Source organism: Haemaphysalis longicornis, unplaced genomic scaffold, assembly GCF_048455015.1.
Source record: "Haemaphysalis longicornis isolate Haplotype H1 unplaced genomic scaffold, Haemaphysalis longicornis Haplotype H1 scaffold_8, whole genome shotgun sequence".
NCBI classification, from domain to species: Eukaryota; Metazoa; Arthropoda; class Arachnida; order Ixodida; family Ixodidae; genus Haemaphysalis; species Haemaphysalis longicornis.
The window spans coordinates 86,681,400-86,698,980 of record NW_027526445.1 but is presented as its reverse complement, the minus strand read 5'-3'; the positions used below and the strand labels follow the sequence as shown (position 1 = coordinate 86,698,980).

General features: G+C 44.9%; 1 protein-coding gene across 1 annotated transcript; it reads right to left on the bottom strand.

The window, feature by feature from the left end:
* Positions 1–2,115: 2,115 nt before the first annotated feature.
* Positions 2,116–3,204, bottom strand: LOC144148370 (uncharacterized). Its single transcript, XM_077679914.1, has 2 exons — positions 3,050–3,204; positions 2,116–2,272 (listed from the first exon to the last, which is right to left on the bottom strand). The coding sequence occupies exons 1-2, from the start codon at positions 3,202–3,204 to the stop codon at positions 2,116–2,118; spliced, it is 312 nt and encodes a 103-aa protein (XP_077536040.1).
* Between the last annotated feature and the right edge of the window lie 14,377 nt (positions 3,205–17,581).

The window sequence follows — 17,581 nt, the reverse complement described above, 5'->3', positions numbered from 1 at the left end:
GTTCTCAAACAAATTCATGTTTACTTGTCAGATTCTGAAATTTTCTATGTAGCCGTCCCACGGCTGCTTGCAAACTGGCTCAGGTTGCTAAACCCGTACTGCCATGTAATCTTGTCGGCGTGCTTCCTTCCTCTCCTGTAGTGCAGATGGGAAAGCTGTGTTCCACCAGCTCTCCAGACCATTATTGGTAGGTTTGTTTTGACTTTGCTTTGTCTTTTTCAAAGTCTGCATCTATTTGACCTACTTCAAGTACTCCACCTCAGGACTTTCTTGAAGCAGTTAAGCAATCTGTTCCACCAACTGCTCCGTCAGGTTGTCGGAGCACTAGCACTGACCCTCCTTCCACATCTTCTCCCGAATATAAGCCGCAGCCGGTTACTTCCCGGACTTCGGGTTTAAATTTTGTCAATCGTCATTCTCGTAGCTTCTCATGAGGACTGGTGACACCACTGCGAGCTCAATGGCTGATGATTGCTTTCCTGACGACCAGTTTTCTTACCTCTCACACTTGTGTTGGAGGTTTGTGACGACCAGGTGTCTATGGTGTCCAGCAACTCCTGGTCATTTCTGTCTCGCATCATTAAGGTCTTCTGGGTGGCTGTTGCAATTCCCTAAGAGCAGCACCTGGTGTTCAGTTTGAAGACACTTCACGTTGTCTCTTAGGCACTTCTACAGCGTCACATTTTACTTCCTGTTGGCCTGTCTGCACTACATCGACCCATCAAGACACCTGCCAGCCACAGATAATACGGCATTCTAGGTGCCGCTCTCAAACACCAAAGGTCCCGTCAGAGCAGTACTCCGACTCTTCGTCCTCATTTCCAGCCCTCCTGTTGCACCCTTACCAATTCTGTTTTCAGCAGGTAGCTCCCAAAAGTATGATTCTGCCACTGTGCATAATCAAGTGCTCTCCCTCCAGAGCTTAAAAAGTCTCCTCCGATTTGCTTAGGGATCTGCCGCCCTCATCTGCGTCTATTTCCGGTTGTGCGGACAAATTCCACTTGCAGTCCCAGCTGCCAATTCAAAGCCTGGACCAATGCGTTCCACTTGTGAATTTTGCTTTGTGTATCCTTTCCTCCCCTCCATACTTGGGATTGCATAAAGCGAGTAGTGGTCTGTGAGAACTGCTGTACCCTATTGCTAACCTTTCCCCTCAGCCACTTCTCCTACACCATCAGCCGCCGCCTATTTTTCCCAGGTGCTGCTTCTGATTACTGGGCTCCTGTTGTCGTGTGGTGAAGAAGTGTGTGTGCCATTTGCGTTGCAAAAGTGGTGTTTACATGTTTCCCTGTGGACATGGCAAGATTGGTCTGTTCTGGTGACATGCTCTATGTTATTGCAGTATGGGGTATCTGCATGTGCAAATTTTTTTCACGTGGGGATGTGAGTGACATTGTGGGTGTTTATGAACTGCACAAAAGAAAATTAACATGTGTGGATAATTATTTTTGCATTCTACTAATTGACTTTTCAGTAAGAACTATGTTTGGGTTATTATCCTTGTTTATGCATTTCCAATTGTTTGTAAACCTGCCACAGAGTTCCTAAAGTGTGTGTTGTTACCCAGTTTATTCTTGCTAAGAGGAAGTGGGTACTTGAAAGAAAGAATGGAAGAATGGAATGGTTAACTTGGCCTGCATAAAGTACCACCAATGTTGGCAGTATTTGTGCATTTGCACCTTATCTCCCACTTTCTCAGAGGCTTCCTGCCATGTTTCTAAGCCATTGCAGCTGTCTGTCAGTTCCTGCAGCTAGCTTTATGATCAACACTCGTGTGTAAATGTGTGCACATTTTGTTGAGTATTGCAAACTTCTACCTCACCTGTTTTTTCTTTTTCTTTTGCTGTGGATCAGGTCTGCGGGGGCTTTCGGGTCTGTTGCGTTTTTTATTACTCAATGGTACAAAGTGAGAAATGGGTGTGGGTCTTTTTTTTTACAAAAGTAGAAATAAACTGGCCAATGAGTCCGAAGAAGCCACCAGCACCTGCTCCAAAATATAATACCGCTGCCATCACTGTTTCGGTTATCAGGTTCCTATTGTCACCTTGATACTGATATGCAATTTTGTTATGAATGATCACACCGGAACTTTGAATAAACTTTATTTATTTCTCTTCAAAACTCGGGGTACTTAAATCCCGTGTATGCTTCCGATGGGAAGGTGTCCCTGACACTGTTTACCACACAGCTGGGCAAAGGGACCCGGCGGCCCGCACCCAGGACGCGCCAAATCCACCGCACAAACTGGCGGTACGCGGTGTACCTGTAGCGGCTGAAATGAAAAACACGTTGCAGCAGTTGCCGCAAGGCCAGGAAAACCACACTGCTTTGTTCGCAACAAACCAAGTATCTGTTGTATTTTCTTTGCTTCCTGAGAAGCTCTTTTCAATGGATCCTTCAGATGGGTGGCATTTCCACGTAAAGATTGAGTTTTTATTTTCAAAGGTTAGTGAAAATTAAGCAGTCTTTAAGGCGACGGTATGTCAGCGAGTTGGCCAGGATCTATAGCTTCTGTATAAATGTACTTTTGCTCGGCCGGGTTAATTCTCTGTACGTGGATGACAAGCTGGCGAAGCTTCCGGCACAGTGCACGGCCTTCCTAAAGGTTTATCTTTCATGCATTCAATGTCCTAGATTTTATTTTATTGATTTATTTTTATTCCTTGTAATTATAACTCCGAGGCACACATACCCCCCAAAAAAGACACAATTGCATGCGCCAAGTTCCTTTACACTTTATTTTTTTCCAATGCACGCCGCTCCCAGTGGGAACCAAGTGCTCCCTGGGGAAGCCAATGAATTCAACGACAGACGATACGTGTGGACGCCAATGACTTTTGCAAATTAATACTGCCGTGAGAGACAAGCCTTCCGCCTGAATAAAGTTACACGCAAAAATAAATTGGGCGTCTAAATCACAGGAAGGGACACAAAGAGCTTTGCACCTACATGGAAGTGAATAGGCGAAAATAAAGCAAAAGCAAAAAAAAAATGCACAAAAGCCATATTACCTGTGGATGTCCATGCCGTCCAGGAGTGCTGGACATACTCCATGAGAGCATAGTACGCGATTTCCAGCGCGTGGATGTTGAGGCAGCCGTCCCGAAAAGTCTGGTGGGAAGTTATGCACTTCTCACCCTCCGGCACCCGGGCATCCACGCGCGGGATTTCGCGGCAGCACCGCGATTCTGAGGAGCTGGACATTGTGCGGCACAGACCGCACTGACACCTGCGAAGATTGCATTGCATCCAAGTTCAATGCAAGCGCGCGAGCGCACAATTTGGTGTACACATGCTACAGCTGCGCCGATATCTTTATGCACGATTTTCTTTTTCGTCTGCTTGTTTACATCCCATACGAAGTCTAGGCCACCGTGGCTAAAAGCACAAAGAACAAGAATAAAGCACACCCGTTTTGCATGCGGCACGTGCGCACGCGTCCATTGTATTGCTCCCATTTCATAAAATCACTCCTGCTTGAAAAAAACAGGCCTCGTTTTTATGAATGTGTACGAAGTTGCTGCGCATCGACAGCCGTGGGACGCTACCAAAAGGAAAAAACATTTCAAAGAACACGCACAGAGGTACCGAACGGTTCTATGAATGCGAAATCACCGGAGTGACTAGTTAGCACTTGAAATTCAAATAAAAAAGGTAGGACGTACAGGAAAGCGGCGTTATGCTGTTTTTTTATTAGTATTATTATTGCCGCCTGTACATTTTGCGTGAAATAAATCAGCCTACAGGTTTCGTATAACCGCGAGTAGCTGACTTTTCGCGGCAAATAACGCTGCGGCGCGGATCGGCAGGCATGTAAACAAAGGCTTTGCACACCGCGTCACACCTTATTCTACGGCATCACGTAATTGTCTGGTCCAAGCAAGATTTGTTTTTTTTGTTCAGCACAACATTTCTGCAAAAATTACCAACGCTTCGCACTTCCATATCTGGCAGTGCATAACGTAATGTAATCTTACCAGTCAATGTTCCCGAGCCGCCACGCTTCTGACTCGTCGTGCTGGACGGCTTCGTTGCTGTCCGACTCCTCGCCCGCAGCGGGTCGAACTTAAAATGTTCGGCCGCGCGTACACCTACAATGTCAACGTCGTCCAACGACCACGAATCGTCTGAGTGGGAAGACGATATGGCGGTGAATGCGCGCCGCGCCGCTCGCGCTGCGAACGTCACAGTTTCTGTACTTACGTCATGGGCTCTGGGCGCCTGCGACCACAACAGTGACGTCAAGTACGATGTCCTGTCATGGCGGCCGCTTCGCTGGTGTATGAGTCGAAACCGAAACTGACACGTTTAAAGAAGGCTGTAACTAATTATTTACGCTGCTGCAGACCATTTAATGTACCATTTTATGATCACTGGGGTGGTAGCCACACATTGCAGCAAAAAAAAAACGCAACACGACATTTTCGTGTCAGTACTCCTTTAAAACGGACAGCTAACTAGTCCGTCATAGTTATCGAAAATCACTGATCATCTGCACAAGGTTAACGTTCCGCAATGCCATAAAAATCTGTTTTTTTAATTCTTTCCTTCCGAAAACAAGAAAAATAACCACTTGCTAACCTGAATGACCACAATCAGGGATGCGCGCCAATTTCGTGCAGCCGCGGAAGCCTAATTTCGTTCTCAGTAAACAGTTGTTTCCTTCATGTTGTCCACATCCGTGCTTTGTATATTTATCCTACACGTATTTCGGTGTTCTCATCTGTTATGCTGATTTTCTTTTGGTGGCTGAGTGTATCTTTTATGTGTTCAGGTATTTGCATGTATATTCTCTGGGTTGAAGTTCGATTGTGGCCTCTATTCCTATTTAGTGATAGGTATAAGTATTATTACATTTTCTCGTATGCTCGCATTGTGCTTATTTATTTGTTTGAACCTATATATTATCACAACCCCTCTATAATTTCCTGAAACCTCATTGTTTGTTGTATCTAAAGCGCATTTATTGTGGAACACGTGATCTCGCCATCTACAATAGTTTTTGCGTTTGCAGCATTTTCACTCCTTTCTGTAATGCCCTTCATGCTTTGAAGGTATTGAAATAAATAAATAAATAAATAAATAAACCCTAAAAAAGTTTCCAAGATTTCACGTGTAACAAGCCATCATCTGCATAACCGAGAAAAAAATGTAGAGGGAGCAGTATAGCCGCAATTTTTTCCAGCATTTTTTTTTTCGTGCTTGGAACACTCATTGTGAAACAGCAAAAGGTAATCGGCCACCTTGCAATGTCTTTGCACGTTCACGCACACACTAGACAAACTTGAGCAGTACCGAATCAAAACCCGCAGACGAGAACTAGGTAAGGTTGTGCTTGCTCGGAAACTGTTAAAGATATTATGGGAAGCGCCGTGCACATTAGCGCCACAAAATGTAAGGAAATAAAATAAATTTGCCAAAAGAATCGTCACGGGTACAATAGTTGGCACCATTTTTCCAGTTATTTTTTATTTTCCGAATTATTGTAAACGCACTTGTTTAAAAGAGCTTTTTCATGGATATATCTTGAAGGACAGAAAAAATTACAAAATACACTTTTAGAAACTTTTAAGAACGAATGCATTTATTTGCAATTAACGTTTTCCCTCTACAACCAATGCGCGAAACGTTGGCTGGATGACTATGCTAACGTTGCGGTGCGCTATTATCAGAAGATTAAAAAATTACTTAGAAACGGTCATAACATGAAGGTGTTGGCACAAAATGAATGTACTCATTTCGCCTGCTACCAACCATTATTTGAAAGCGCAAATCGCTTTAAAGAAATTAGTTCAGTATTCGGAGACAGGTAGGCGCTAAATAAAGTAGACTGTTTGGAAATATTTTGTTTCTGTTTACAGCACATTGTTTGTACCCTATTTCTATTTGTGCTTTTGTTTCCCTTCTTAGTAAGCAGAAAGCACCAACCGCGGAATTGCTTGTTTTAAAACATTATTTGCCAACTTGGTGCCCGGAATAGCATTACCAAGCCGTACGTGTTGGCCTGTAACTGGCATATATTCTTCGTTTGAATCAGTTTTCAGAGACACTGTTGCGTTAGCCTCGGTAGCACAGGTTTGCTTTGTACCTAACACGCATAATGGTGATGTGAAAGGTATTTTACTAGATCGCGCATCTAGTTTTCACTCACTCTGTAACACCAAATTTGATATAAGACCTAATGCGATTGGTGGCACTCGGCGAGAGTTTGGTTCAAACTGCTTAGCACACATTAAGGATTCTTTACAAATGTCGCTTTTATACTTTACAAATGACACAAACATAGGATAACGACAACTGTCGCGATGCGGTCACTCGATTAACGCTGCTTTAATGTGGATCAAAATATTTCCTATCGAAAAGCACAGTTGGCGTTTCATTTATTCATCTATTTCTTTATTGCTAGAGCGGATATTTATTTAAACCGGGGCCTTCAAAAGAAAAAACACCCTCTAGTTCACTCTCATCTGCCCCGTATTGTTGCATCTGTCACTCCTCTCTTGGGATCTACTTTGTGTGCAGACAAAGAAAACAGGAACGCCGTGCTAAACGTCGGTTCACCGGCTACTGACAAATGCGGAAATTAGGTATCGAGCTGCTCAAGCTGCAAGAGTTTTTGCAAGGGATTGTAATCGGGTACACGTTTTTCTAAAAAATGGTCCAAACCCTGACTTATACCCCTTCAGACTTAGACTCCTTTAGTCTTGTTTTTGCATGGCCTCAATGGCGTGACGTAGTATATAATGGGTTTAACGTGTGAAACTTCAAATTTGGCAACGTTCAACGCACGCTCTCTCTTTACCGAGGTAAACGTGGATCTATTACTTGACGAGCTCCAGGACAATAAGTGGGATATTCTAGGATAAGCGAACTTAGAAGCACAAGAGAAGTGTTCATGTTGCTCACTAGGGGGCATTATCTGTGCTGCATAGCAGCCCAAGAGAAGAAGGAATTTGAGGCGTGATTTTAATACACAGCAGAAAAATCACGAAACGTGGAGGGGTGTTTCAGTATTATCGAGAGTGTTGCGGCTGTTGCAATCAAGGAGAACAAGCGATGTAGATTAAGAATGGTAGACGCCTATGCGCTAACAACCAGGTCTGATGATGTAGCGGTAGACGCCTTTTACGAGCATGTCGAATCAGTAATGAAAAAGATAACAATGCAGTTTTGGACTGTGGTGGGAGACTTCAGCGCAAAGGTGGGTAAGTAGAAAATTGGAGAAAGTTCAGTGGAAAACTCCGTAAGGGACAGTTGCAACAGTCGAGGATATACATTGGTGGGATCGGCCGCGAGAAACAATGTACAGTTCATGGACACATTCTTTTTCAAAACAAAAGTATGGGAAATGGGCGCGGAAAATACGTGATGGTACAACTGAAAACAAAATTGACTTCATTTTGTATGACAAACCGGCTGTCGTGCCGGACGTAGGCGTGCTGAGTGAGATTCGCAGCAGCGATCATAGGATGGTTGGATGCCAGATAAGGTTGGATCTCAATAAATAAAGAATGAAACCTGTGAAAACTAAAAAACCCCGCATAAATTCCGTCAGAGCCTGATAGCAGTACTTTAAAATAACTTGTCAATACAAAGTATCGCTTCTAATCGAGCAAAGCGGGGTACGGGTAGACGGATTAACAACAACCTAACATCGTCACCCAGTAAATCAGCAGCAGGTGTTGGAGGTACAACATTAAGGGTACTAACTCGAAAACTAAGAAAATGAACGGAGTCAGTGCGAGGCGTGAGACCATGAAGGTGTCAAGTGTCGCGGATTGGATTGAATTGCCCAAGCAGCCCAAAATGGTTAATATAAGTTAAACAAGCGACATTCGTTCATATATTATGGCAGTGAACAAAAAATCCTGCATATAACGGGAAGCTTGAAAGTAACAAAGAGGTAGCTAGCCTTTCGCAAGGACAGGGTTTACGCACTCAGAGATGAGTACTGTTACATAACACAAAACTAGGGTCAGATAATAAAGGTAACAGAACGATTCTGCCCGGGCCATACTCCAAATACGTTAAAGCAGAGGAAACTACTGATAGTACACGCGCAACTTGCTGTGTCCCACTAGTAACTAAACAGGAAGTCGGAAAGGCTCACAGAGGCATGAAAAGAGGAAAAGCTGCTGGTGGCGACCACATAACATTGGATCTTATGGAGCAGAGAGGACATTTTGTACTGAAAAAAAAACTTGCTGTACAACTTTCGCAATGCATGAACACTGAAGCAGTGCCCCTGGCCTAAAAAACGCCAACAATATTCTGATTCATAATAAGGGAGATCAGAAGGACCTGAAGATTTGCAGGCCTATTAGCTTACTCGCCGTTGTGCACAAGCTTTTTACCAATGTAATACTCAGGTTTCAATGTTTAGTAAACACATCTTGGTTTAGAAACTGCGTTTAGAAACTGCGTAAGAAGCTCTCGAAGTAAAAAATTACAGTATTTTCCCGTAGGGGAACCCTGAGTAGTATGCGAAGCAGGCATGGGGTCGATTGAAGTGCCCATTATTTTAAGTTCGTCGTTTCCGTGAGGTTGAGGCACGTAGCTACCGTTATATTTACTGTTTGCTCTCCATGGTAACTACCACACTTTTCACTTACCGGAACTACGAAATGGGAAATTGCGTTCACCCCATGGTTGTTTCACATACCACCCAGGGTTCCCTTAAGGGAAGATGGTATAATTTTATTGGAACGGGGTGGGTGGTGTTAGAGTGGAGAGGCATTAGATGGATAGAGAGAGGGAGAGAGAGACTTTGTACGTGGTATGAGTTTGTGTTTATTTAAGCATTATTATCAGCTTGTTCAACATAGGTTACGTCAAGCTGTCGCTGGCGTTCCGCATTGATTATGACCGCCTTATGGTCTGTGAAATGTAAAGTAAAGTGCTGTTGTAGTGGATGAACCCTAAAGTTGCTGAAGATGAGGTCGATTGACGTTACGCGCATGGTTGTGGGCTGTTTGTAATCACGGCCCGCCGAGAATTGCCGACGCACGCCGCTGCCGACGCCGATGAAATATCGAAGGCGCGTGAAGCGTGCTCGTCTCGTGCCGGCCCAGGAAGACACCATGAAAACTGCCGCTTCAGGAGCCCTTAAAGGGGAAGCGTGCTGGTCACGTCCCGGCCCAGGAAGACACCGGCAACGCTGTCGATCCAGGAGCCATATAAGGGTAAGACACCACCGGGCGTTCAGCAAGGTGAGCTTGCGCAGTGAGGGTGTAAACGGCGCCACAACGACCACGACAAAGGGACGGACATAACCCCAACCATGAGATGCTTCTAATCTAAAACTGTCAGGTTCTCCTAGTGACTCTAAACTCTGAAGATAAAGTTATTACAATGGAAGAACTGAACACACAAATGATGATGATGAATAAATCTTTATTTGTCAAGCTGGTGCAGATGTTAGGGCAGCCTCCAGGTGGGGGGCTTCCCTATTCCTTGATACCCTGAGCTCGGATGGCTGTCCAGGCCCTCTTCACCAGTTGACTTTGGATCCCAAGGTCTGGAATAGTCAGGCGGTTCACATAGAAAATTGCAAAGTATGATATACTAGAAGAATAATCAAGGAATGCAAATCAAAACGCATAGTCACATTGGCGACATCAACAAATCAAGACCCAATCACAGTGAAATCATTGATTAAAATAAAACGTGAAAGCTGAACGTAAATGCGGAAAGAAGGATACAATTAAAAGATAAAGGTAGAGACAAAAAGATTTCAAGAACTACGTAAGTACATTTCGAGTGAGTATGTTAACAAACACTTAGGTAATGTATGCAGAGATAGCGAACTTATAATCGATACCAGGAAAGAATTCCGCTGTGCAATGGCTGAAAAAAGGGCAGTCTGGAAGCAGTAATTGATGTTAGTTTTCGGTAGTAATTCATTATACTGTTCGGAGAACCGGATAGTATTTCTATTAGTAAGGTGAGAGGTGGCAAAACCATCAACAAGGACACTATTATGGCAGGAACGGTAGGTTAGCAGACCTCTAGTTTGCTGCAATAAACACCTGAAAGGTAGGACCTTCACGCTATCATAAATGCCCGTAACCGAGTCCCTGAAGGGGCTGAAAATTATAACAGGAACAGCTCCATTTTGGAGATGATATAGACACGACAAATGGGCGGAGTATGCAATGCCACATGACGACAAACAGTTAGTGAGGGGACTATGAATAAATGCATGATACAGTGACCGAAGGATGTGTGGTTGGAAGTATTGCAATCTCAAAATCATACATGTTCCGGGAATGCTGTCTTAGTAACCGATTCACTGTGAACATGAACTTTTAAATTCAAATCAAGCAAAACACCAAGGAATGACGTGATGCAGGACAGAGAATTAGCTTCATCTCCCAAGATTTATACACGTGGGAGGGGGGCCAAAATCCGTTAGTTATAGGTATGGACAACCTAAAGTTGGTTTTTCTAGGATTTAGGTAAAACAGTCGTTTTCGTTGCGTGGGGCGGTGTTTGGTAGATCTAAGTTCAGTTTTTTTTATATGGTTTAAGTCTATCGCGCGAAAATATCTTGGTATCGTCTGCGTAAAGAATGCAGCGCGAAATTTTGAGATTAGTCCGCGAATCATCATTGAAAACGAAGTGGTCCCGGAATGCATTCCTGAAGAAGGCCTTGATCAATAATATTGGGACAGCAAAACGCCTCAGAACTCTTCACAACCTGTTTTCTGTCAGACAAACAAGTGAGATGTAGTGTTAAAGCAGGCCACCGCCACCGCATAGGTGACATCCCAGATTTATAACAACCCAGAGAGAAAGCTGTGCTTAGGAAAATTACAAAACCACAGATCACGTCCATGATGTCCATCAGGTGAGAGAAAAATCCACTGAATTCACTAAACCACAATTCATTGCATATATATTTTAGGAGAGAGCAGTTGGTTCCGTACACACCTTAGCCACGCTTGATGCACTAAACCACCAAGCAATAGAGGAGACCTACTGAATCCTTCTAGAAGACATCTATAAGGAATGCTCGGGCAGAAAAATCCTCCTCAAGCGAACCGATAAATTTCCGATGCGAAAGAGAGTAAGACAGAGAGATACCATCTCGCGAAAAGTATTTACAGCAGGTCTGGAGGGGTGGTTTAGATGGGTTCACTGGGAAAACATGAGAAAAAATAAACGGGATATTGCTGCGCCACTTGAGGTTTGTGGAAGATGTAGTAATTATGAGAGACGCTGTACAAAACCTGCAAACAATACTTGAGGAGCAAAAATCAGAAAGCAGCAACGTGGCTCTGAAAGCAAATTTGAATATATTTAAAGTAATGAGGAATAAGGACGCGAAAGTACGTCCTCATGAGTCTGGAAAAGGAAACTCTGGTGGCAGATGGTCAATTCTCACTCTAAACATGAGAAAGAAATCCGGCACAGAATAGGCATGGGTTGGGAAGAACGCGGCAGAAACTCCCAAATAATGAAAAGTAAGCTTCCGGTGACACTCAAAAGAGCAACCTGAAATTTGTGCTACTACTGTGTATGACATACAGAGTTGCGACTTTGCCCCTTACTAAACAACTACAATGCAAACTGAGGTCGACATTACAGACTATTGTACGAATTATGTGAGGTGTAGTACTCAGGGACACGAAACGAGCTGCCTGGATTAGAAAAAACAAGTGGAGTCAAAAGGTTGATATTTTAAATTAAGCAAAGGTAATTGACTTGGGAAGGAAATGTAGTGACATGGGCCGACAACCGCTGGACAATTAGGGTAACAGAGCAAATACCAAGAGTTGGGTCTAGGAGGGAATGGCCATTAATCCTAAGGAGGGATTACATGCGGAAATTTGAGGGTAAGCCGTGGACTCGAGGAGCACAGACCCAGAGAATATGGAAGTCAATGTGGGAGCCTTTCGTCCTGGTGTGTACCTGAATAGAATGTTGTTGCTGTTGTTGGTGGTGATTATCGTGTTGGTGATGAATATTGTATTCCACCTACGTGCAATATTGTATTCCTCCTATTGTATTCTAAAATACGCGCAAGGGTTCGTTCCTCGTTTGCAATTTTTGTCTTCGTACGCTTGACGGTCATTTCGGGACTCATTTAGCGAAGTTAACACGCGTTTTAGCGAAGGTTTTGAATAAACATTGGCGATGACTTTCATTCAAAAAGGGTTTTGCTCTTGTCTATTTTTTCGTTCCGGAGGGATGGTGCAATCTTTGCTCCACATCGGCACTGGTACAAACATTAGTGGGGTGGGCCGGGCGAAGTGTGCAGGGATGACAAGGCGGGCTGAGGCATATTCTTTTTTTTTACGCCGTTAATGGATTCATTTTATGCCACCGTGCGTGGTTGCTGATATCATTTTCTTTTCTAAGCATGTGTTTTGTGCATGGTCAGGCAACTCTATCATAATAATAAGATACAAAAACCACAAAAAATGCGTTCGGGAGTGTTGGTAAAGGCTATAACTTGTTTCGCATACCGAATGCTTGGTCATTTCTTTGTATCTAATATGTTTCATTGATGCCATTGTCTATAACTTGTCCTTTCTTACAATGGTGCAAGAAAAAGCCTTCCAGGAAAGCATGCACTGACACGGAAAACTTGAATGGCGAAGCTGTTGCAGGTGAGCATTGCCGACACATAGTTAAGTTTCGGTATCATTGTTCATTTTCATAGTTGTGGTGCTGGGAATGGTCGTCATACGCATCAAAGAGGTCGTCGTCCACTTCGCGCGAGGGATTTATGAAAAATCATAATCAGCTATACAGACTCCCACATGCTTTTTGTCATCGGCTCGAGGTAGCGGTGGGGGAATATGCGAGTCGTCTCAGGAAGGAATGGCCCCGTATATTCGGTCAAAGCAATTTTGTGTTCATCAGCAACGAATGGCATCGCGCCGTTTGTGTGATGCCTACGGCGTGTGTTTCAGAGAACAACATTCAATATGGCCACGCTCACTTTCCTACCGGTACTCCGTGGTCCAGCACAAACGAGGGTGCCGAGAACAAGAAGCTCTGTGTGCTATTTGTGTTAATCATGTTCTGCAGTGCATCAAGAAGTCGCCCATTGTCGTGTGTCCCGTGTGTGTCTTGCCGCGTCGTGGTATGTACGTGATGATATCGTGGTGGGCTGTTTTCATTCGGAAGTCCCATCGTCACCGAACTCGATCTAAGGACGTCGAAGTGTCGAAGCCTAATCTGTTGCTGGGGTATTTATGGAATATTTGTCGGTGTACCGCAACCTGTGTGAGGAAGTGCCACGATTTCCCCGTTTTCAACGCCAGTAGGGGTGACAAGTTGCAAGCGTTCTCATTTCTTGCTTTGAACGTGGGCTGCGCCCGATGTTGAGCGTAGACCTACGTGGTGTCCGTCGGATCCGACGCGCTCTGTCCAAACATGTGTCACGTGTTTCACTAGCCAGATACTGCCGCTCATACAGCTTTACGCGTTCTTAAGTTTATTGTCAAATCTTGCAATGTAACATATCTTTCCTAATGATTTCCGTTCCTTTGGATTGTGGGGATATGAACGCAGGAGCGGTTTGGCGTGTTTTTCTTTTCTTTTCTGCCACAAACAGGTATGATTACTGCATAGGTGCACTGACTTGCAAGGAATTAAACGTTCGCGAACAATTATTCCAGAGTGGGTAGCTTTAAAAAATCAGTATGAACCTGCCTTTCTGCGCGAGACGGGTCCCTCACGTTATTCCTATGCGAATTAGAATATTATCTCACGCGAAATGTATGAACGAGTGGGCGTCCCTGTCCGAAATCCCGCCACGCCGGGCATAGCGGATGCTGCTGCCGGACAAAATAGTGGATTATTGTAGTGGGACACCGCCATGCCAAATGGCGGGCACTATCGGGCACGCCGCTATTGGGGGGGCATGGTGGTACAGATGGCGGCATACCCGTCTAGCGGGCATAGGCGTCACAGGGAGAATAGTGGGCCGTGAATTTTTCTGGAATGGCAGCCGTCTTGACAGAATATGCATAGATGTACGCGTGGCTGCCGGGACACTTTTGCTGCTTAATGTTGAAGAAGTAATGCGAAACCGTGCGCTCACACCACAGCTTCATTTTATTGTGCACAGACCCTGTTTTCACGGCGGCTCGCCTCTGTAAATAACCGCCACAGGTACTTGAGGGCATAGTTGACGCACACTTCACCAGGGGATTGTGAAAGTAAAAGGCAGGCCACATATCTGGTCAAGGAAACTCACAGAGACCTTCCACTTTTTGTTCTCAGTAAAGCGGTAGCTCTCCTTCTTAGTAACGTTTTAAGTCGCCTTCTATATCTGATATATGAACTGAGCCTGGTCTGAGGATGAACGAGTGAAAACCATGGACATGAAAAAAAAACTACGGGCAAATATGGTTCTCACCCAAAATATTTTCTGCCTTTCATTAACATACTGAAACCACAGGGCGTGGAAAGGAATGGGATAAAAGTAAGAGGCCTAACACAAGCGTTGACCCGCAACCTGTATTAGCAAAATGGGAAAACACACGCAGCTGCGCGCATGCGCAAAGGGAGAAGAAAATATTGATGCATGTCTGCAAACAATATTGCGCTGAAAAACAAGAAAACACAGGATAAAGCATGTGTAGAGGGGGCTGACAAATCACTTGATCATATGGTCGACAATCTTGGCTTCTTTTTTGTGGAGCGTAATCAAGGTGTGGCTTACGCAGTCAGCTTTTTAAATGTTCACGGAAAAGGCTTCTAGTATCTCCCTAACCATTCCATTTCTATGCTCGAAGTGCCCCTTGCTATCATTGAAACAGGGTTTGCACCCACACTTTTTGCAAGTCGCAGGTAAAATTGCGTACGTGCGATCTTTTATCGTCCCTGAGTGCGCTTCTAGTATTACATTTAGGAAGGGCCCCATCTGCCCCATGTACTCTCCTTTACAAGACAGCGGTATTGGGTGAACGGCACACATTTTACAAGGCAAAATGCACACGTGTCTTTACACCAAGTGAACGTTTATTTGTTGTTCACCAATGAACAAAATAAAGCCGGCCTTTTTGGTTTTTAGCCGAGGAAAAGGGTTGCATACCATATAGGGACCCCACATTTTTTGCCTGCCTGTCGTTTTGTGCATGTACGGCAAGACAACTCAGCAAAGGAACTCATGAAACGTGCTGTTATGCCCTACATGCACACGATGGCACACGGCCTGAAAAATGTGGTATCTCGATATGGTGTGCAAATCCTTTTCTAAGCTAAGAACAAAATAGGCAGGCTTTGTTTGTTGGTGAACAAAAAGCGTCCACATAACGCCAGTTTTACAACTTCCACAGTCAAGCACACGCGTGCTTTTGTGCCTTGTAAAATGCGTGTCGTTTACCAGATACGGTTCTCTTGCATAACAGTGTACGTGGGGCAGATGGCACAAACGATAAAACATCACACGTATGCACAGTGAAGAAAAGTGTGCATGCAAACCTCTATTCGGTGACAACGAGGGGCTCTTCGAGCATAGAAATCGGATGCTTAGGAATATAGTAGAACCATTCAACATTAACCTTTATAAACCAAAATATTCCGGCACTCCTTGGGCTGAACCATCTGCCTACTTCCTGTAGGTACTGCGGGCAGACCAGCCACTGCCCCAGCCGAATGACACCGCTCACGTTTGAATGCCTTTTGTGCGTCTCATATGGCGTGAAAATGTGTAAATGCCTTCTTTTGATGTGTCATCATGCCACAGCTTACTGCCTGAAAGCACATTCATGCAAAACGATAACTAATTCTTATGCCAGGCTTGACCACGCTGCACACAGATGCAGTGTGTCGCATGTCGTGAATGAAGGGTGTTGCGCGTTCTCGTCAAAATAACGAACTGTGTGGTTCGATTTTGCGGGGACCCGCGTTTCCCTACGCCTCGCCTGCACATGCTTTCGCGAACCGGCAGCCGCCATTTTGGACAGCCAGCGCATCGCGTGAGCCATGACCTCTTCGTGACCCCATGCGACGCACCGAACCTGCTCGCTGTGAATCTGTGCGCGAGGGCGCGGGGGAAGGAGGACCAGTTTGTCGCCTTCCTTCACGCCACCCTCTCCTCGACCAGGGGAAGGCCTGCTCTCCCCACCATGCTGACCTGCAGGATGAACGAGTGCTTCGCCGGGAGTCGACTGGGCGATTTGGTCGGAATAGGTTGGCTATGCCCAGATGATGGGAACCCAGTTTGTTCCACGGACTCTGCTGAGATTTTGTCCTGATCGGTCGTACGGGATGCCTCCCCTGCTCCCGCAGCCGTGAAGACGGTTATCGAGGTCTGGGTCCCGCGGCTTGAGCGAGCAAATGGAGCCACTGTCTCCCCACAAGCGATAGTCATGTTGCCTGATATATGCCCTGTATCTGCCAGGCAATAAAGCCTCTGAGAACCCGAACCTGTGCGCGAGTCTTCGGATTCCTCAGGGCTAGTGTATGGCGCGTAGCACTTTCTCTAGCGTAGCTAGCCAGGGTCCTCTGCTATCCCGTAAGTTAGCCCACCATTTGTAGTGCCAGTCTTTCTAATGTGCATTGTTATACCCAGGTGTTTACAGCTACTGGCCATCATTTTAATTCCCGCGTTCAGGTCCCATGCTCAGAGAGAAATTCACATGCACAGAGGCCATCCATTCGAGTGTGACAGCGCCGCTGTTGACTGCACTAACAAGCAACGCATGCGCAAAATATTAGTGCAAAAATATCCCGAAGAAATAAGCGTATAGATATACAATGACACAAACACACAGAAGCATAAGAATAGAAAGACACACATCGCTTGCGTATTTTTCCTTACTTCACTCCAAGTGTGCTATTCACTACTTTACTCCTATATGAAGTCTAATCACCCTATAAATTTTCCTGGGGTTCACGGTGCTGTGCAAATAGGTCATCAGGCTGAACTGAAAACACTGAATCAAGCCGTTTGGCACAAAGAGCAAAAAAGTGTGGTTGCATGTTTCTTCTAGAAATCTGTTACTGACCCCCTTGACATCCATCGCTGACTTTGGGTATTTACAAGCGTGCTGCCAATCATTCTCGCTCAAATTGTGGCGTGTGAGGATCTATTTTGCTGCACTACCCTTTTGTGGTCAATTGCTGTAGGTGACTTTCCCATACCACAGGGATTAGCTGCCCACTCCCCCTTCTCACATACCCATGCTGCAACGCAAGCGAAGGGTTGATTTTCGCAGAGCTTGGCCTCGTGAAATAAACACAGCTAACTTCTAAAAAACCGGAGAGTCTGACTGCAAGCGTCATAGAGTTCAATAAACGGGCTTTCTAAACTGGCGTGCCACACCTTTTCTTTTTCCTTTTTGCTGCTCGAGCCAAGCTGCTGGATAGGAAGTACTTTCGGTTCAACATGAAGACCCATATTCGCAGCGCTGCAAGGCTCCAGAAAATTTATAGATTACACACATGTATACGCCTGAGTAAGGTGGTAAATTGGGGAAGTTGGCGTGAGTTCATTTCGTAAAACAGGGCAAACACACAGACAGAAGGAAGGAAAATTATGTAAGCTATGTGTCTTTTCTTCCTTATGATTCTGTGTGTTTGCACCGTGGTACGATATCTATACGCCTATTTCTGTGTG